The 21,290-nt window shown below is 46.4% G+C and overlaps 1 protein-coding gene across 11 annotated transcripts in view; it reads left to right on the forward strand.

The window, feature by feature from the left end:
- LOC108704046 (IQ motif and SEC7 domain-containing protein 1) overlaps positions 1-20,189 on the forward strand; it is a 184,971-nt gene extending 164,782 nt beyond the window's left edge. For 7 of the 11 annotated variants that reach the window (XM_041591008.1, XM_041591012.1, XM_041591013.1 and 4 more), the window contains 12 exons: positions 791-952; positions 2,375-2,497; positions 2,693-2,859; positions 5,363-5,502; positions 6,396-6,425; positions 8,473-8,598; positions 9,270-9,369; positions 9,731-9,904; positions 10,892-11,068; positions 15,349-15,387; positions 16,689-16,738; positions 17,742-20,189. In XM_041591008.1, the coding sequence (XP_041446942.1) occupies positions 791-952; positions 2,375-2,497; positions 2,693-2,859; positions 5,363-5,502; positions 6,396-6,425; positions 8,473-8,598; positions 9,270-9,369; positions 9,731-9,904; positions 10,892-11,068; positions 15,349-15,387; positions 16,689-16,738; positions 17,742-18,281 (1,828 nt within the window). In that variant the 3' untranslated portion in view covers positions 18,282-20,189. The remainder of the gene's footprint in view (positions 1-790; positions 953-2,374; positions 2,498-2,692; positions 2,860-5,362; positions 5,503-6,395; positions 6,426-8,472; positions 8,599-9,269; positions 9,370-9,730; positions 9,905-10,891; positions 11,069-15,348; positions 15,388-16,688; positions 16,739-17,741) is intronic. The other 4 variants (XM_041591009.1, XM_041591010.1, XM_041591011.1 and 1 more) reach the window with 4 other exon arrangements.
- Positions 20,190-21,290: the final 1,101 nt, after the last annotated feature.

The following is a 21,290-nucleotide window of genomic DNA, read 5'->3' on the forward strand; positions in this document are numbered from 1 at the left end:
GCAGGGTGACTGTTACCCCAATGTTTCTATATATCTGTAACCTTGTTATGAGCTAAGGGGGCCCAGTCTGAAGGTCGGTTAGGGGGAGATTTGGGGTGAGTGATTATTTGTACCCTGGGTACCCCTGGAACTATAGCAGGGTGACTGTTACCCCAATGTTTCTATATATCTGTTGTGAGCTAAGGGGGCCCAGCCTGAAGGCCAGTTAAGGGGAGATAACACAGCCAGCAATCTGGTTGGGGGGAACAATACAAATGCTGTACAAATACCCCGGTGGTGCATGTTTCTGCCATTACAAGAGCCCCCCCTTTCATATTTTTCACATTATTACACTCTTTACTAGTACCCTTTTATTCTCCTCTCTCACTGGGGGTCCCAGATTGTTGCTTTTTGGCTGAGTTCATGTTTCCTATGGAAATGAGCCTCTCATATAAAGGGTATTTGGTGCCACCACATGTTATGCAGTTGGCAATGTTTTAAAGGGGGTGTAAACCCAAAAATATGGAGTTTGGCTGAAGAATAAAGGACGTCTGCTACATTGTTTTCAGAGTCAGAATTAGCAGAGAAGAGAAACAGACAGAGAATAGGAATGACATATAAGTATAAAAACAGAGAGAATGATAAATGGATATTGGGGAGTCGTAGAAGATTGTATTTAATTTCACTGGGCAACATGTTATGTTTGGGTTTATTTCCCCTTTAAAGAAAGGAGAGTTGAGAGGAGCAGCAATGAGGACATTCTCTATAACCCACAATGGTTCCCCTGCTGATTGTCCCTTTGTGTTTTCAGGAAGCCGGAGAAGGGGGTCCAGTACCTGATAGAGAGGGGCTTCGTGCCGGACACACCCGTCGGGGTCGCACATTTCCTCCTGCAGAGAAAGGGACTGAGCCGACAGATGATCGGAGAATTTCTGGGTAATCGGCAGAAACAATTCAACAGGGACGTCCTGGAGTAAGTGTTGTGAGGAGGCGGAGCTGGAGAATGGGGGGCCCTAGCATTGGGAGTAATAACTGCAACCTTACAATTGTTAAGATGGAGACAGCGGGGCAAGATGGAGACAGTAGGGAGAGATGGAGACAGTAGGGCAAGATGGAAACAGTAGGGAGAGATGGAGACAGTAGGACAAGATGGAGACAGTAGGGAGAGATGGAGACAGTAGGGCAAGATGGAGACAGTAGGGCAAGATGGAGACAGTAGGGCAAGATGGAGACGGTAGGACAAGATGGAGACATTAGGGCAACATGGAAACAGTAGGGCAAGATGGAGACGGTAGGGCAAGATGGAGACGGTAGGGCAAGATGGAGACGGCAGGACAAGATGGAGACGGCAGGACAAGATGGAGACGGTAGGACAAGATGGAGACGGTAGGACAAGATGGAGACGGTAGGACAAGATGGAGACGGTAGGACAAGATGGAGACGGTAGGACAAGATGGAGACAGTAGGACAAGATGGAGACGGTAGGACAAGATGGAGACGGTAGGACAAGATGGAGACGGCAGGGCAAGATGGAGACGGCAGGGCCAGATGGAGACAGTAGTACAAGATGGAGACAGCAAGTTGAGAGGAGAAGACCAATGTTGCATGAAGGGGGTATTAACATTTTTGTAAGTGTTGCCCAAGCTGTGGCCCTTCAGTTGAGGTTACATTCCCTCCCCTTTCATTTGGCATCATGGCATTTTAACCCTTACCTGGTTGCTAGGGTCAGTGACCCTGCTGATGATGTCGGCATTAGAGCTTTACATCATCAATAAACCATGTGATTACAGGACTGGTTCCTTTGTGAATGTCCTTCTACCCAGGGTACAAATAAGCACTCACCCCAAATCTCCCCCTAACTGACCTTCAGACTGGACCCCCTTAGCTCATAACAAGGTTACAGATATATAGAAACATTGGGGTGTCACCCTGCTATAGTTCCAGGGGTACCCAGGGTACAAATAAGCACTCAAACGGGCGGTCGGATCGCGGGACCGCATCAACGAACAGATGCGGCCGCGATCCGACGGGATTTTTAACCCCATCCGATCGAGATCTGGCCGACTTTCGGCCAGATCTCGATCGGGGAAGCCCGTCGGGGGCCCCCATACACGGGCCAATAAGCTGCAGACTCGGTCTGTCGGCAGCTTTTATTGGCCCGTGTATGGCCACCTTACGTCCTGCCCGTGGGGTGAGTAGGGCCATTATGTCTATACACAATACAGAGACTCATGTCCTCATCTGCAGGACACCGGCCACCTTTACTCTTATCATTGTTCCCATTTATTCATTTTGTTGCTGAATTCTGTACTTTTGCACAGCCATGATTTCCCTCAATACGGGTGGGTGTTAAAGACTTTCATTCCCACTGACGCTCTAACCCTGTGACTTTTAGCTGCGTGGTGGATGAAATGGACTTTTCCGTGATGGAACTCGATGAAGCTCTCAGAAAATTTCAGGCTCATATTCGGGTACAGGGAGAGGCCCAGAAGGTGGAACGTTTAATTGAAGGCTTTAGGTAAGATCAGATTTTGAATCTATTACTGGGGCAACACGGAGAGAAAACTCCTAATGTTAGTCTGGAAGTGACAGCAGGACTGGGTTATTTGCAGCAGGGAATAAATTCTAGTTATATTTCTGTCCCCACTGCTCCCTTTATTCCCTCCCTAGAGCCAAGTCTACATGTGCCTGACTGAACCTTTGTGTCTTTCAGCCAACGATACTGTATGTGTAACCCCGGGGTGGTCAGACAATTCCGGAACCCCGACACCATCTTCATCTTAGCGTTCGCCATCATCCTCCTCAATACGGACATGTACAGCCCCAACGTCAAACCCGAGCGCAAGATGAAATTAGAGGATTTTGTGAAAAACTTACGAGGTAAATATTGTCCTCTAGCCAATCACATGACTCACGTCAACCAGGTTACAGATATATAGAAACATTGGGGTGTCACCCTGCTATAGTTCCAGGGGTACCCAGGGTACAAATAAACACTCACCCCAAATCTCCCCCTAACTGACCTTCAGACTGGGCCCCCTTAGCTCATAACAAGGTTACAGATATATAGAAACATTGGGGTGTCACCCTGCTATAGTTCCAGGGGTACCCAGGGCACAAATAAGCACTCACCCCAAATCTCCCCCTAACTGACCTTCAGACTGGGCCCCCTTAGCTCATAACAAGGTTACAGATATATAGACACATTGGGGTGTCACCCTGTTATAGTTCCAGGGGTACCCAGGGTACAAATAAGCACTCACCCCAAATCTCCCCCTTACTGACCTTCAGACTGGGCCCCCTTAGCTCATAACAAGGTTACAGATATAAAGAAACATTGGGGTAACAGTCACCCTGCTATAGTTCCAGGGGTACCCAGGGTACAAATAATCACTCACCCCAAATCTCCCCCTAACTGACCTTCAGACTGGGCCCCCTTAGCTCATAACAAGGTTACAGATATATAGAAACATTGGGGTGTCACCCTGCTATAGTTCCAGAGGTACCCAGGGTACAAATAAGCACTCACCCCAAATCTCCCCCTAACTGATCTTCAGACTGGGCCCCCTTAGCTCATAACAAGGTTACAGATATATAGAAACATTGGGGTGTCACCCTGCTATAGTTCCAGGGGTACCCAGGGTACAAATAAACACTCACCCCAAATCTCCCCCTAACTGACCTTCAGACTGGGCCCCCTTAGCTCATAACAAGGTTACAGATATATAGAAACATTGGGGTAACAGTCACCCTGCTATAGTTCCAGGGGTACCCAGGGTACAAATAAGCACTCACCCCAAATCTCCCCCTAACTTGCCTTCAGACTGGGCCCCCTTAGCTCATAACAAGGTTACAGATATATAGAAACATTGGGGTGTCACCCTGCTATAGTTCCAGGGGTACCCAGGGTACAAATAAACACTCACCCCAAATCTCCCCCTAACTGACCTTCAGACTGGGCCCCCTTAGCTCATAACAAGGTTACAGATATATAGAAACATTGGGGTGTCACCCTGCTATAGTTCCAGGGGTACCCAGGGTACAAATAAACACTCACCCCAAATCTCCCCCTAACTGACCTTCAGACTGGGCCCCTTAGCTCATAACAAGGTTACAGATATATAGAAACATTGGGGTGTCACCCTGCTATAGTTCCAGGGGTACCCAGGGTACAAATAAGCACTCACCCCAAATCTCCCCCTAACTGACCTTCAGACTGGGCCCCCTTAGCTCATAACAAGGTTACAGATATATAGAAACATTGGGGTGTCATCCTGCTATAGTTCCAGGGGTACCCAGGGTACAAATAAGCACTCACCCCAAATCTCCCCCTAACTGACCTTCAGACTGGACCCCCTTAGCTCATAACAAGGTTACAGATATATAGAAACATTGGGGTGTCACCCTGCTATAGTTCCAGGGGTACCCAGGACACAAATAAACACTCACCCCAAATCTCCCCCTAACTGACCTTCAGACTGGGCCCCCTTAGCTCATAACAAGGTTACAGATATATAGACACATTGGGGTGTCACCCTGTTATAGGTCCAGGGGTACCCAGGGTACAAATAAGCACTCACCCCAAATCTCCCCCTTACTGACCTTCAGACTGGGCCCCCTTAGCTCATAACAAGGTTACAGATATAAAGAAACATTGGGGTAACAGTCACCCTGCTATAGTTCCAGGGGTACCCAGGGTACAAATAATCACTCACCCCAAATCTCCCCCTAACTGACCTTCAGACTGGGCCCCCTTAGCTCATAACAAGGTTACAGATATATAGAAACATTGGGGTGTCATCCTGCTATAGTTCCAGGGGTACCCAGGGTACAAATAAGCACTCACCCCAAATCTCCCCCTAACTGACCTTCAGACTGGACCCCCTTAGCTCATAACAAGGTTACAGATATATAGAAACATTGGGGTAACAGTTCCCCTGCTATAGTTCCAGGGGTACCCAGGACACAAATAAACACTCACCCCAAATCTCCCCCTAACTGACCTTCAGACTGGGCCCCCTTAGCTCATAACAAGGTTACAGATATATAGAAACATTGGGGTGTCACACTGCTATAGTTCCAGGGGTACCCAGGGTACAAATAAACATTCACCCCAAATCTCCCCCTAACTGACCAACCTCACTGTCCTCACCGTGATAGAACCCCCTACTCTGCCTCAAATGAAAGTTGTGTTCCTCTAGTCTAAAGGGGGGCTGGGGTATGTGGGGGCCGGGGTTCCCCCATTACTGGCTGTTAAGCAGAGGGCAGGACACAGGACAGAGGGGGGCATTTCCCTAAGGGGCAGTAGGAATGGGGCTGAAGGTGCAGAGGAGAGACAGGAATGTTCCGGAATGAGGTTGATAATGGGATTTGCCCCCCGCAGGGGTGGATGATGGGGAGGACATCCCGCGGGAAACTCTGGTTGGGATTTACGAGCGGATCCGCAAGCGGGAGCTGAAGACAAACGAGGATCACGTGTCGCAGGTGCAGAAAGTGGAAAAACTGATCGTTGGGAAGAAGCCGGTAAGAACATTCCCAGTAATCGGGTCTCGTTTCCATTCAGCAATTAAATGGTTAATATGAAGCTGCTGTAGAACCTGGTGCAGTTGGTGCAGAGAAACCCTCAGCATGGGCTTGTTGAACTGTAACTCACGTGGGCACCAGCTCTTGCAGGTTTATGTTATGGGCCCTATCCAGTGAATTTACCCATTTGCATCTAAATCTCCATTCCCTGGTTCCGTGTGTGCGACTCTGTATCCCGTGTTTCCTCGTGTCACATGATCTGCGTTATTGGCTCTGCCGCTGGGGGACACAAACCCCCGGGTGAGACTGAGATACAGACAAATGCCCCCCTGGTACCAGGGAGTGTGTAGAAAAGAACTCACCGAATTCCACTCAGTTCCCCAATATCCATTCACTGCTCACACTAACCTTATATTATACTGTATCATTGTTATTCACTGCCTGCACTGCTGGTCCTGACTCCTCAAACCAGGTTGCAGTACAGCTGACATTGTGTCATGAGTCAGAACTAGACAACAGAAAGAGGCAGACAGTGATTTCTTTAGCAATTGCAGTTACACAAAACTGTTTAAAAATCAGCCAATCAGAGTCTTGCTTTTATTAGTCTTATTGCAGTTGGTAAATAGAAGGTAAGTGGTGATTGGTTGCTGTGGCTTTCAGCAGACAAGGAGACATACCTTATGTGTATTTATATCTGCAGGTTAATAACTGCCCCGGGGAGTGAGGGGCAGCACAATATGATGTACTGGGGAAAGGGGGTGGGACTCAGATAATGTAGCGCATGCAGCAGCCTATGGGGGTTTGTTGCTATGGATCACAGTGTGGGTACTACAGTCCTGCAAGTCTGTTACTGCTGTGACCGACTAATGTGTCTGTCTGTCTTTCTACTGTAGATCGGATCCTTGCACCATGGACTGGGCTGTGTAGGTATTCCCTTTCATTCTCTATGGGCTCCTGTGTCCTTCATTGTTATTAATTGTTATTAATTGTTATTAAATGTTATTAAATGTTAATTGTTATATCCTCGAGCTGATCACGTCAGATAACTGTCCTGCTAATGTTGTACAGCCTGTCTAAAGAGCTTCCCAGACTCCTTTGCTCTCACCACGCGGGTCACATGACTGGTTGGCATCACTGCATTTATAACAAGTGCAACTGTACAGTGGGGTTTATGGTGCTGGCACAGTACTCAGTTGCACTATATAATGATGCAGGGGGAGGAGACAGAATTGTAAATGTTACCCCTCTGCAATGAGAAATGATCCTTCAGTCCATCTGCCTCGTCACTGTGGGTTCAGACTGCTGACATTCTGGTTCTGCCGGGTCCAATATTGCTGCTATTTATATCCTTGCCCACCAGCAATGCACCACGAGATGTTCTCTGGGCCAGACATAGACTCACTGCACTGATTGTGCTTCAGTTGATCCAGTTATGAGACGTTACTGTGCCCCCGTATAACTGGCAAGAGGCGCCCCCTACAGTCTGTGCCCATTGTACCTAATTCAGCTCATAGAATCCTTCTTATAATTGCCTGGGCCATAGGCTAATGTTTCCCTTATTATACTGTGTGTGCAAACTGGGGGGGGGGGGCAGTTAGAGAAACTGAGTTGTTTGATAAATTCATAAACTGAATCTGTTCCAACATAGACCCCTTGGGTTTCCCATATGTTGCTGAACTCTAATACCCAACGTTCCCTTGCCTGGATAATAAATAGCGTTATTCTTCCACTTCTCCTTACAGTAAAGAACCCCTTCCTATGCTGATGGTGCGATCTCCTTTCCTCCCCACCAATGAATCACTCATTCCCCTCTCTTGGTAGGGAAACCCATAACCTGACTGTCCTTACAGTAAAGAACCCCTTCTTATACTGATGGTGAAATCTCCTTTCCTCCCCACCAATGAATCACTCATTCCCCTCTCTTGGTAGGGAATCCCATAACCTGACTGCCCTTACAGTAAAGAACACCTTCCTATACTGATGGTGAGATCTCCTTTCCTCCCCACCAATGAATCACTCATTCCCCCTCTCTTGGTAGGGAATCCCATAACCTGACTGCCCTTACAGTAAAGAACCCCTTCCTATGCTGATGGTGAGATCTCCTTTCCTCCCCACCAATGAATCACTCATTCCCCCTCTCTTGGTAGGGAATCCCATAACCTGACTGCCCTTACAGTAAAGAACCCCTTCCTATACTGATGGTGAGATCTCCTTTCCTCCCCACCAATGAATCACTAATTGCCTCCTCTCTTGGTAGGGAATCCCATAACCTGACTTTCCTTACAGTAAAGAACCCCTTCCTATTCTGATGGTGAGATCTCCTTTCCTCCCCACCAATGAATCACTCATTCCCCTCTCTTGGTAGGGAATCCCATAACCTGACTGTCCTTACAATAAAGAACCCCTTCCTATGCTGATGGTGGAATCCCCTGTAATGAGGTATCAGTTGGGCAGTATTTATCTGGTGCAGGAACTCCTATTACCACCAGGTGAAGAGCAATTTAAAGGGAAATAAATATATGAACTCCTACATCTTAAGAATGATGGGAGCTTAATAAAATGAGGCTGCGCAGTTTGGGCACCTTGATTCAGTCGTTGGTTGTACTTTCAGAACAGAGAGGAGTAGAAATTCCTGTCCTTGGCTTAGAAATCCTGGGGGTCCCTGACTGTGGGGGAAATTTTGGGGATATTCAAGCTGTGGTCCTGTTGTTAAACTGCAAATCCTGGTGGGACAGAGGACGAGGCCGAGTGGTGGAGGGTCCATAGTTGGGGCAGTGCTAGTTCATATACTGCCCATATGTAACTCTACTCAATATCCTATATGTACCCTGTACCCTGTATTATTTTCCCTTAAACCACCCTGTTTGTATTGCTATTTATTATGTTGTGGGCAGGTCCCTCCAGCAAAGACTCAGTACAGAAACTGTCCCAGTGTCGGTTCCATTCGGGTTTATTCTCTCTCTTCTGTAGGTTCTCTCGTTACCTCACCGCAGGCTCGTCTGTTACTGTCGACTTTTCGAGGTTCCAGATCCAAATAAACCCCAGAAACTGGGTCTGCACCAGCGGGAAATCTTCCTGTTTAATGACCTGCTTGTGGTAAGTAACGGGGGGGTGACGGTCAGTGTTACAGGTTGGCAGTGGGGTCAAATTTATCATCCAACTGAGCCCTGGGGCTGAAAACTCCAAACATACTGATGTGTTCCTCCAGCTGCTTGGGGCCCTTGTAAAGTAATAGCTCCAGCAGAAGAGAATGTGTCTAGAAATGGTGTTTTATATGATGCCGCACCCCTATCCACCCGCCCATGACTGATTGGAGCCAGATCCCCATAATCTACGTGAAACTCCACCCATGTTACAATAAGCCACACCCCTTTTAAGGACTGTCCCACCTTAATGAGACTAAAGGAAAGGAATGCAATGCTTTCTATTACAGGAATATGCAGATTATTGCTCTTTATTGGGCATTTCCTCTAATAAATAAAACTAGGGATGCACCGAATCCAGGATTCAGTTTGGGATTCAGCCTTTTTCAGCAGGATTCGGCCAAACCAAATCCTTATTTGCATATGCAAATTAGGGGCGGTAGGGAAATTGCGTGACTTTTTCTCACAAAACAAGGAAGTAAGAAATGTTTACCCCTTCCCACCCCTAATTTGCATATGCAAATTCGTATTCGGCCGAATCTTTCGCAAAGGATTCGGGGGTTCGGATGAATCGAAAATAGTGGATTCGGTGCATCCCTAAATAAAACTGATTATTTTTTTCAGGTCACAAAGATTTTCCAGAAGAAGAAAAATTCTGTGACTTACAGTTTCCGGCAGTCGTTTTCCCTTTATGGAATGCAAGTTCTTCTGTTTGAGAATCAATGTAAGTTCTGTACAACTGCCTTATCCTGATACCTGGTCCCTACCCCACATACCCAGGGACCCCCCTCCATACCCACTGCACTGGGAGGAAGTTATTCATCATCATCAGTCCCATTGGCATCATTATATTATTCTGGGACCTCCCTAGTTAGTGCTCCCACTTGCACGAGTTAGTGCTTCCTAAAGACGGGTCCACTGAGGGTCCAATTGATAGTGATCAGTAGCCCAAACTTCAGTTGTCACTCAGGGAAAGTACTGAGATGATTTCTTCATATGAACCCAAACTGTCCCAGAGATTCCTGGGACCTTCCTTCTCTCTCGTCATTGAAGTGATCAGAACCCCCTTCTCATTTGCATATTAGATTACCCTAACGGCATTCGTCTCACCTCGGCCATCCCTGGTGCAGACATTAAGGTTCTCATCAACTTCAACGCCCCAAATCCTCAGGATCGAAAGAAATTCACGGATGATTTGCGAGAGTCCATAGCTGAGGTTCAAGAGATGGAAAAGTACAGAATAGAGTGTAAGTACAAAGGTACATACCTGTGCATGCACTCACCTGTTTCTTACTTCTTCTCCTAACATTCCATTTACCTTCTGTATCCCGATGGTCCATCCATAGCGCACCCATCCAAACCTTTCTGATGGTTCTGCTCCAGTGAATGCACCATGTCCAGCCTCAGTACCCCTACCTGCCCAGTACCCTGGCACCCAAAAACACAATGTTGTTCTGGGGGATATGGAACCCAAAGGCCCAATGTCATTCTGGGGATATGGAACCCAAATACCCAATGTCATTCTGGGGATATGGAACCCAAAGGCCCAATGTCATTCTGGGGATATGGAACCCAAAGGCCCAATGTCATTCTGGGGATATGGAACCCAAAGGCCCAATGTCATTCTGGGGATATGGAACCCAAAGGTCCAATGTCATTCTGGGATATGGAACCCAAAGGTCCAATGTCATTCTGGGGATATGGAACCCAAAGGCCCAATGTCATTCTGGGGATATGGAACCCAAAGGTCCAATGTCATTCTGGGATATGGAACCCAAAGGTCCAATGTCATTCTGGGGATATGGAACCCAAAGGCCCAATGTCATTCTGGGGATATGGAACCCAAAGGCCCAATGTCATTCTGGGGATATGGAACCCAAAGGCCCAATGTCATTCTGGGATATGGAACCCAAAGGTCCAATGTCATTCTGGGGATATGGAACCCAAAGGCCCAATGTCATTCTGGGGATATGGAACCCAAAGGCCCAATGTCATTCTGGGGATATGGAACCCAAAGGCCCAATGTCATTCTGGGGATATGGAACCCAAAGGCCCATTCTGGGGATATATATATATATATATATATATATATAATATATAATATATATATATATATATATATATATACATACTGTGAATCTATTCTATGCCTTTCCTGTTTTTTTCCTGTCTCTAAATTTTTGGATATTTTGTGAAGCTTTGTGGCATTTCTTGGCACTAACTGGTGTCCCCTGTTGTTGCTTCAGCGGAGTTAGAAAAGCAAAAGGGAGTGGTGCGGCCCAGCATGTCCCAGAGCTCCAGCCTGAAGAAGGAGTCCGGTAACAGCGCTCTGAACAGGGCGTGTCTAGACGACAGCTACGCCTCAGGGGAGGGGCTAAAACGCAGCGCTCTAAGCAGCTCTCTCAGGGACCTCTCGGAAGCAGGTGAGGACCTTACAGCTCGTGTGGTTATGAGCTAAATATACACAAATATGTATATTAAATGTAAATATACTATACTTTGTGCTGTATACAGCCGTAACCTGCGACTAAAACCTTTTGTTTATTTCCCTCTCTTCCCCCCAAACAATGGGATTAATAAAGTGCACAATATAGATTAATCTGTGTATTTGTAAAGGAGAAACAAGACAGTCTGAGCGTAAGTGAACCTTTAGATTTAGAGATCAGACTGAGCCATGTTAAGGGTTTAGCAACCTCCGACCTTCCAGATGCGGCTGAACTACAATTCCCATCATCCTCTGGAGATGAAGGAAGTTGTTATTTGGCAACACCTGCAGGGCTTTGGGTTGGGCTAAACAAGCGTATACACTTCTTCGTGTGTAATTTGTGCTTTGTGTTCCCATCACATCCGATGAATGAAATGGATTGAAACTAAATTCAGAACTGCGCTCCCCCAGTCGCCTCAAATAACTGATGTTAACCCTTCCCAGGGCTGCTGCTGACACATACATTGCCCTTTGTCTGTGGCACAATCTCCAGATCTGAGCCATTAACCCTTCCATCACACCCACTGTGTCCTGTTGGCCTCTGTGTCTGATCCCATCTCCATTGCAGTGAATGTGACCCCAGAGCCGATTCATGATAATAATTATATGCAGAGAAACCTTCCGACTCCAAAGCAAATGTAGTGCCGCCGCCAGCAGTGTGTTATACGGTGCCGAGAAGTGTCATTCAGAATAATCAGTGATTTATTAGACTTTATAGGATAATGTTTGTGACACCCCCAGCAGTCCCTAGATGTTATCCTGGGGTACATTGTGTTTGTATGTGGTTTGGGGAGGTCACATCCCATAGTATTCTATTTCTTTTCTAATGTTTCAGTTCTGTGTAGTATTTGTTTATTTAAATATCAAGTATTGGATATTTGTTCTGTTTTTGGCTTTCTTCTCTGCTCAAGTATCGTCTGCAAAGGCTACTGTGCCTAATGCAGGGTTAGATATGTTCCAGAGATAGCTAGAATCTCAGCTGCCATAAAGCAGGACAGGACTGCTGCTTACAATGGGGATCAGATAGGATCTGTGCAGCCACTGGGACAGAATGTTCTGTTATACAGATAGCTAGAATCTCAGCTGCCATAAAGCAGGACAGGACTGCTGCTTACAATGGGGATCAGATAGGATCTGTGCAGCCACTGGGACAGAATGTTCTGTTATACAGATAGCTAGAATCTCAGCTGCCATAAAGCAGGACAGGACTGCTGCTTACAATGGGGATCAGATAGGATCTGTGCAGCCACTGGGACAGAATGTTCTGTTATACAGATAGCTAGAATCTCAGCTGCCATAAAGTAGGACAGGACTGTTGCTTACAATGGGGATCTGATAGGATCTGTGCAGCCACTGGGACAGAATGTTCTGTTATACAGATAGAATCTCAGCTGCCATAAAGCAGGACAGGACTGCTGCTTACAATGGGGATCAGATAGGATCTGTGCAGCCACTGGGACAGAATGTTCTGTTATACAGATAGCTAGAATCTCAGCTGCCATAAAGCAGGACAGGACTGCTGCTTACAATGGGGATCAGATAGGATCTGTGCAGCCACTGGGACAGAATGTTCTGTTATACAGATAGCTAGAATCTCAGCTGCCATAAAGCAGGACAGGACTGCTGCTTACAATGGGGATCAGATAGAATCTGTGCAGCCACTGGGACAGAATGTTTTGTTATACAGATAGCTAGAATCTCAGCTGCCATAAAGCAGGACAGGACTGCTGTTTACAATGGGGATCAGATAGGATCTGTGCAGCCACTGGGACAGAATGCTCTGTTATACAGATAGCTAGAATCTCAGCTGCCATAAAGCAGGACAGGACTGCTGCTTACAATGGGGATCAGATAGGATCTGTGCAGCCACTGGGACAGAATGCTCTGTTATACAGATAGCTAGAATCTCAGCTGCCATAAAGCAGGACAGGACTGCTGCTTACAATGGGGATCAGATAGGATCTGTGCAGCCACTGGGACAGAATGTTCTGTTATACAGATAGCTAGAATCTCAGCTGCCATAAAGCAGGACAGGACTGCTGCTTACAATGGGGATCAGATAGGATCTGTGCAGCCACTGGGACAGAATGTTTGATCCAGTTCCTATAAATATATATATATCTATTTATAAAACACAAGAGACCAAATGTCTGGTAATCTTAATATTCGGTGCTTAGTGATGTAATTTTTGTCACATGACTTGTGTATTATAATAAATATTACATGGTAGTATATTTGGATATTTGAAATCACCTTCACCCTGGAACATCTAATAGCGTTACATTTTACAATAGGGGGTACATAATTCCATATTTATTTAGTGAATATAACCGGAGACTCTTGCACCAAATTGTTCTCAGACACAACACGTAACATTTTACTTTACACTGATTCTTCCTTCACGTTACAATGTAATATTATACCTTCAGTACTGGTACAAGGCATGGCAAGGGTGCTGGGAGTTCCAGTCAGCGACTGAGGTGTGAGTTAGGGTTCCTGGCGGATTCTAGATACAATGTTTAGGGGTGTCACTTAAGGCTTATGATTCCCAGGGCATAATTGCAACGTCAGACCTCCTGCCCCCCCCATATGCCGGGAGTGGGGGGAGTGTGCACCGTATTGCAGGACTCCCAGTGACCCCGGTGCAGCCGTACCCCCTGCTCCCCTTGTTTTCACCACCACTGACTGTGTTTCCCAGGGCAGGACCCCCGGCTTCCAGATGAAGGTGCATTTGACAGAAAGATAAAGATTTTCCTTCAGGTTCTGGGGCCAATGGATTGAGTTGTGAAGTTTGTGATTGGCCAGAGGCAAGACGTGGCCCCTCAGTACCAGGAAGTGTAGGGCCCCAGTGTGAGCTTCCGACTATGGGATGAGCTTCTCCTACCGACACCTCGGAATCATTTCCTTTTCTTTTAAAATGAGTTTGTTTGTAGTTATTTTCTTTTCTTGCAATTTGTGTAACGTCCGTGTCCCCGGCATTTGCCAAAACCAAATTGTATAATGTCCTGGCGGCCCATTCACCCTATTCCTGTACTGGTTCCGTGATCCGCTGTGTCCCCAGAACATTTGTCTCGTTGTGTCTGTGTGTAGCTGCTGGGCTTCACTGATACAATGTGTCACATCACACAATACTCCTCTAACACTCACAGGGTCCAGGCTTGGGGATTATGTTCAAATAATGATGTCACACAATAAAATGACATTAATATTGGATATTTGGCCCTGACATCAGACTGGAACTGGACTTCTGGAACTGCCCCCCCCCCCACTGAATTAATTTGCTTATAATACACAAAAGCCATGAATATCTTGTAAATTATATTCTTATAAACGGTGAGTTCTGATGTCATCAGTTATAAACGGTGAGTTCTGATGTCATTTCTGTCACATGACTCACTGAAACTTGTGTATTATAATAAATAAAGTACCCCCAGTTGTAAAATATAAGGATATTAGAAGTCACCTCGGAGTTCCATGACCTGTATAACTCTGCCTTCAGCCTCGTACTTTTATATGGTCATGAAACTCCGCGGTAACTTATAATATCCTTATATTTTACAAGAGGGGGCACTTTATTCACTATATAATAAACTCACTCACTTGTGCCATTTAACCCTCTGATACTTTACTGTGAACTGCAGAAATTCCACCCCAGGTCTGGATATCATTCCCCAGTAATCTGGAGCTGTCCTGTGTCATACAGCATCTGGCCCCACCCCATACAACAACTGGCCCCACCCCATACAGTCACTGGCCCCGCCCCATGCAGCAACTGGCCCAACCACAAACGGTCACTAGCCCCAGCCCATGCAGCAACTGGCCCCGCCCCATGCAGCAACTAACCCTGCCCCATACAGTCACTGGTCCCACCCCATACAGTCACTAGCTCTGCCCCATACAGCAACTGGCCCTGCCCCATACAGTCACTGACCCCACCCTATGCAGCAACTAGCCCTGCCCCATACAGTCACTGGTCCCACCCCATCCAGCAACTGGTCCCACCCCATACAGTCACTGGCCCCACCCCATGCAGCAACTAGCCCTGCCCCATACAGTCACTGGCCCCACCCCATATAGTCACTGGTCCCGCCCCATGCAGCAACTGGTCCCACCCATACAGTCTCTGGCTCCGCCCCATGCAGCAACTGACCCCCAGCACACAGAGTAGCGGCTCAGAGTTGGTCGGTACTTTACTAATCATTCAGTATCATTTTTCAGTCTTTGATCTCTTGTTTGGAAACAGCCCTTTGCATCCAAGTAAGACTTTCTCTTTTCTTCTTGGCATCGCTATCCTAGTGCCGCTGCCTTTTAGCCAAATACCCCCTCCCCGTCCTGTTAGAGTTAAAGTGCCACCCTGCTGAGCTAGAGCTTCCAGTAACCAATCACATGTAGGAATTGAATCACAAGTTCCTCCCTTCATTATTCTGCTGTAATGAAATTCCTGGTGGTTCCCTTCAAACTAGAAGATCAACTCAAATCTATTCCGATTGGAAATAATTAGCGCATTCATAAAACTGGGATGCTACAAATATGATCTGGATATTGAATAGTCTTCTAAGAAGCTGCTGGTATCTGTACATTTATATATTGAAAGGCTGGACTATTAATCATTAGTGTGCAGCTAGAACTAACGAGCATTAATCCTAACGAGCATTAGGCAATTAGCTCATTATAGTGAATGCCAATAGCACTGCCCACCATATTTCCTCTATGGTCTTCTGCTATCAAACTCCACTCAAACCATTACTTGATCTGGTTTGGAAATGACCTTCAAACAAGTCAACCTTTCAAAGCTGCATTTGAGTGATTAGATGTTTAGAAGGTGCCTCCTAAAGGTCTATAAGCCTCTATCAGGGTATTGCTCCTTTAGAAAGTGCTTTTTATGTCTCTAAAAGCTCAGAAGGTGCAGTAGATCACATTTATAAGGTACCTGCATGTGATTAAACCTCTAGAAGGTGCCTCCAAGTCATTCCAGATCCTAAAACAATTCATGTTTATAAGGCACCAGTCATTAAATAATGAGTAAGATGATGCATTCTCACTATGCTTGGTTAAGAAAACAATTGGGAAACCTTTATACTCCAGACGGGGCAGAAAGTCAGCATCCAGCATTGTTCCCCAGTTCAGCTACTTTGCAACATCTGGACTGCGCCAGGACAGGAGGTTGTTTTTCTCAGTAGAAGGTTCCTTCAGAAGATCTAAGGTTAGAAGATGCCTTCAGAGGATGGAAGCTTCAGAGGATGGAAGTTTAGAAGGTGCCTTCAGAGGATGGAAGTTTAGAAGGTGCCTTCAGAGGATGAAAGTTTAGAAGGTGTCTTAAGAAGAAGTTTCCTTCAGATGATGTCAAATGGCTCATTCTCTTTATGGAAAGTGTTTGATGGCACAAACCAAGAGTGAAATTTGGGAGGGTATGTGATGTAACATATGTTGGGCAGCAGCATTAGCGAAGCTCCCCTATGGTTGTAATAATGATGGTTGTGAGTTAGAGCAGGGTGCAAGGTGTAATGTGCCAGGTCTCATCTCGGTCTCTAATCTGTGGTATTGCATGTTCTGGGCAGGCAAGCGTGGGAGACGCAGCAGTGCAGGATCGCTAGACAGCAATATGGAAGTAAGTAGGAAGCGACGTATGTCTAGCTGGATGTGATATGCATTTCCAACCTTTCTTTTCGTTATTCTTCTGCTTGCCTCAGATACCATGCATGCTTGGACACTCACACCCTTATCAGAGCAAATCAGTCCAATATTCTGGTTTGTGGGACACTGTTAGTCCAACCCGTTCCTGTAGCATGGTGGGACCTCTGCTTCTCTCACTCTCAGGGGCCTCTGTGTGTGCAAAGCACCAGCTTGCTATCAGCATTCTCTCTTCCTCACTCTCCTACTCCTCCTCTACTTGCTTCTCTGTCCATATTTATCCTATATACTATATATATATATATCTACCCATGGGGAGGCAGGCTTACAGCTAGGGAGAATAAGAAAATAATGAACTCAATGTGGATTTCATGAGATTTCATTCATCTTGAAGCCATTAATCTACACTGGTCATGTCTGTCCCCCCACCCCCGGCCTGCATAACTGCGTGTGTTTGGCTCAGTGTCCCATGAGCGCACAAAGACCACCCCTTGTTCACAGGCTCAGCTGTAGGACCTCTAGACCTAGAACACTCCAAAGCAGAGCTCACACTTACTCTAGAATTCTGCTGATGATCCTCAGTGGCCAAATATGGCTGACCAGGGCTAATAGGAGGACCAATCGAGTTGACATCCCACATCCCAGACTATGTAGAGGGAAGGGTGTAGGCTCTAGAGTAGATTTGAGTAGGCTTGAGTGTGGGTGCTAGAGTAGGCTTGAGTGTGGGTGCTACGGTAGGCTTGAGTGTGGGTGCTACGGTAGGCTTGAGTGTGGGTGCTAAAGTAGGCTTGAGTGTGGGTGCTAGAGTAGTCTTGAGTGTGGGTGCTAAAGTAGGCTTGAGTGTGGGTGCTAAAGTGGGCTTGAGTATGGGTTCTAGATTAGGCATGTTCTAGCTGTGGGTCTATGTCTACTTAGCATGTTGATAAAACAAAGAAACTGCCAAAATTCTAATTGTTCTTTTGTTCCCTTCTCTCCCCCAGGGGTCCATCATTAGCAGCCCTCACATACGCCGACGAACCCCATCTACACGGGAGTGCCCATCTCGCCAGAGCATGCCTAGCTCTTCCTCCTCCCTCTTAGGCTCTTTGTTTGGCACAAAACGGGGCAAACCTTCTTCTTCGTCCCAAGGCCACTTGGCTTCCAGCGCATCCCAGTCGCAGCACCCGACTCTGATCTCCCATCAACGTCACTCAACGGGGGAACTGGTAGGGCCGTCTGAAGGCCAAACCCAGGCACAAGTACACGCTCAGCACTCCCAGTATTGTCACATACAGCAAAACCCTCCTCCCTACCATCATCATCATCACTATCTGCCCCCTCAGCACCTTCAGCAGCACCAGTACCACCCCGTGGCACAGCACACCCCCTATATGCAACATGCACAACATTCCCACTCTTCCCACCCACCCCTCCCTCCCTCTGCACATTCCCAGCATGCACAGCACCACCACAGCCAGCAGGCCTCCTCCTCATCTGTAAGCACCAAACCAAAACACAGCGGGATCAGTACAATAGTCTAGCGCTCCAGGCCCACAATGCATTGCTACTGGCGGAATAGGGTTCTGTCTCACTAATGCGTTAACGTTGATGTAGTTCTGTTATTTAATGGGAGACGTTAATGCAGGGTTGGGCAGCGGGGCCCATGGAACCTACGTAGATAAAAGTACAACGAACATATTATACCGTTTAACAATTCTAGATAAATGATGTGGCCCTGCATTTATGCTATGAGTAAGTGTCATGTTTTAGGGGGCGGGAAACAAATCTTATTTATTGCTTGATAACTGAGTAACTGTAACAAATAGACCAACTGCATTGTCGCTTTGTAACTCCTATACAACCCCCCGAGTTCTGCTTTGCTTTCTGGAGCTGCTAGGGTTAATCAGAGGTTCTCTAACGAGCCAGCGTGCGGGTAATTAGCTAGAATTTAGCATCTGGGATGATTCTACTTGAACCTGAAATCCTTTTGTTCTGACTTCGAGCAATTGTAGCAATATGGGGCGGAGCTGGACGGACTGCACTGCTGTTGTTGCACTTAATCCATGAACAAATGTGCCAATCACTCACTCACACTCACTCCCTCACTCACTCTGCTTCACTCACACTCCCCCTCTCTGAATATGATATTGGATCAATAATCGCCACCCATGTGACTCCGTAGTCCTGGCGGTTTGATGATAAAAACAATAAATTTAGGACACTGTAAAGGCTCCGAGAACTGTGAATTTTCAGGATGTGATTTTTTTTTGAATAGAAACATCCACTTTGTATAGAAATAACCCGGAATTGTTTCACGTCAGCGTCTGTCAAGGGCAAGTAAACCCGCTTTGTGTCACTGTAACCCTTTCCTCTCCCCAGTGTCGCACCTTTTATAGCAGAGATTGTATTTTACAACTTTTTTTAGGCTTTATTTCCCCTTTGTCTTCTGTTAATTGGCGAGTGTGCCCCCCCCCCCACGTCCCCCCATTGCTTGCGTTGCCTGTAACGGATTCTAATCTGTCATGCTGATGCGAGACCCTGGCCTGCAGAGCTTACAATCTAAGTTTGGTGCCTCATGACACGACTGCTTCAGGATCGTTAGCACTGTGATTAAATATTTAAATATTTTTTCTTGCAAAAATCTCAATTCTAAAATGAAAAAAGACTTTTTAGTGGACTAAATAGCGATTTTGTGGCACGGGGCTTTAGGAGACGCCGAGCTATAACTCCCGGGAGGCCCTGGGAGTTGTAATTCCGTGATCGCTGGGAGGACTGAGCGTTGCTGAACTAAAAGCAGCAGATTGAACCTGAGCACTTGTTATTTTCATGCTGCTGCTGCCGCCGGAGCAAACGCTTTCCTTCAGAAACTCAGCAGAAATGGGGATTTACAGAAATATTTTTCTAATTCTCACTCACATTATTCTGTAACTACACGAGCCCCCCGGTGCCCCTTATTGTTTGGACTTACAGCGTAGGTAGGGGGCGCTGTAGTGAGGAGAGGGACTGTACTGCATGCCCTATGCTATTCCCACACTCACTATTGTATATTACAGAATATATCAGTATTATTGGTCATTATAGTAACCACTTATAACCTATTTACTCTGTAGCTTCACTTACCTCTGTACTAGACCTGCACTTACCTGTAGCCTGCGCCTCTTTCCAGGGAAGATTAACGGCACATCCGAATGGTTAACCCTCATTGCTCTGCCACTGTATAAATATATAAATATATCTATATACACACGGTGTGTCTCACAGGAGCGCCAGCCGGAAGACTTCTCTCTAATTACAATCCTGCAGCAATCACTATGGCAGCTCCTATATCCATGTCTATTTATATATGCAGAGAATGAATCACTCATTCACCCTCTCTTTAGGGAATCCCATAACCTGACTGTCCTTACAGTAAAGAACCCCCTTCCTATGCTGATGGTGAGATCTCCTTTCCTCCCCACCAATGAATCACTCATTCCCCCTCTCTTGGTAGGGAATCGCATAACCTGACTGTCCTTACAGTAAAGAACCCCTTCCTATGTTGATGGTGAGATCTCCTTTCCTCCCCACCAATGAATCACTCATTCCCCCTCTCTTGGTAGGGAATCCCATAACCTGACTGTCCTTACAGAAAAGAACCCCTTCCTATGCTGATGATGAGATCTCCTCCCCACCAATGAATCACTCATTCCCCCTCTCTTTAGGGAATCCCATAACCTGACTGTCCTTACAGTAAAGAACCCCTTCCTATACTGATGGTGAGATCTCCTTTCCTCCCCACCAATGAATCACTCATTCCCCCTCTCTTGGTAGGGAATCCCATAACCTGACTGCCCTTACAGTAAAGAACCCCTTCCTATGCTGATGGTGAGATCTCCTTTCCTCCCCACCAATGAATCACTCATTCCCTCTCTCTTGGTAGGGAATCCCATAACCTGACTGTCCTTACAGTAAAGAACCCCTTCCTATGCTGATGGTGAGATCTCCTTTCCTCCTGTAAGAACACAGGAGACACCCCTGTTTGTATTATTACACCCCAATAACTGCAGGTGTATAATACAGAGCAAGATGTAGGGAGGGGTAAATAGATTAGAATGCAGCTCTGGATAGTGGGAATCTTCCCTGGAATGAGCAGACCCTGTATCCGTATATTTTCAGTTAAGAATGAAATTGTACAACAATGTAAAAGGGTAAATCAGAAGAAACAAATCTCTTCCTATATACTGTACATGTATGTATTGCAATATCAACACGCAAGCTGGGCCGCCATCCGGTGTGGAATGACCCCCACGCTGTGCTGCATGCACCGGGACTCGTCCAAGAAGCTGGCACTCGTTCAGCGGATATTTATACAGACGTGTATATTGACTGTGTGTCGCTGTCCCATTGGAGCGTGTGTTCTGCAGTCCAGCATGTGTTTGCTCCATTGTAACATACCATTCCTGCTCTTGCCTGCAGTGTATATAATAAAAGGAGGGGTATATAATATCTAGAGGTTTCTGTACATAGCGTGTAAATTCCTGCAGAGGTTCCACTAGACTCGAATAAACTCG

This window comes from Xenopus laevis, chromosome 4L (genome assembly GCF_017654675.1).
Source record: "Xenopus laevis strain J_2021 chromosome 4L, Xenopus_laevis_v10.1, whole genome shotgun sequence".
Taxonomy (NCBI): domain Eukaryota; kingdom Metazoa; phylum Chordata; class Amphibia; order Anura; family Pipidae; genus Xenopus; species Xenopus laevis.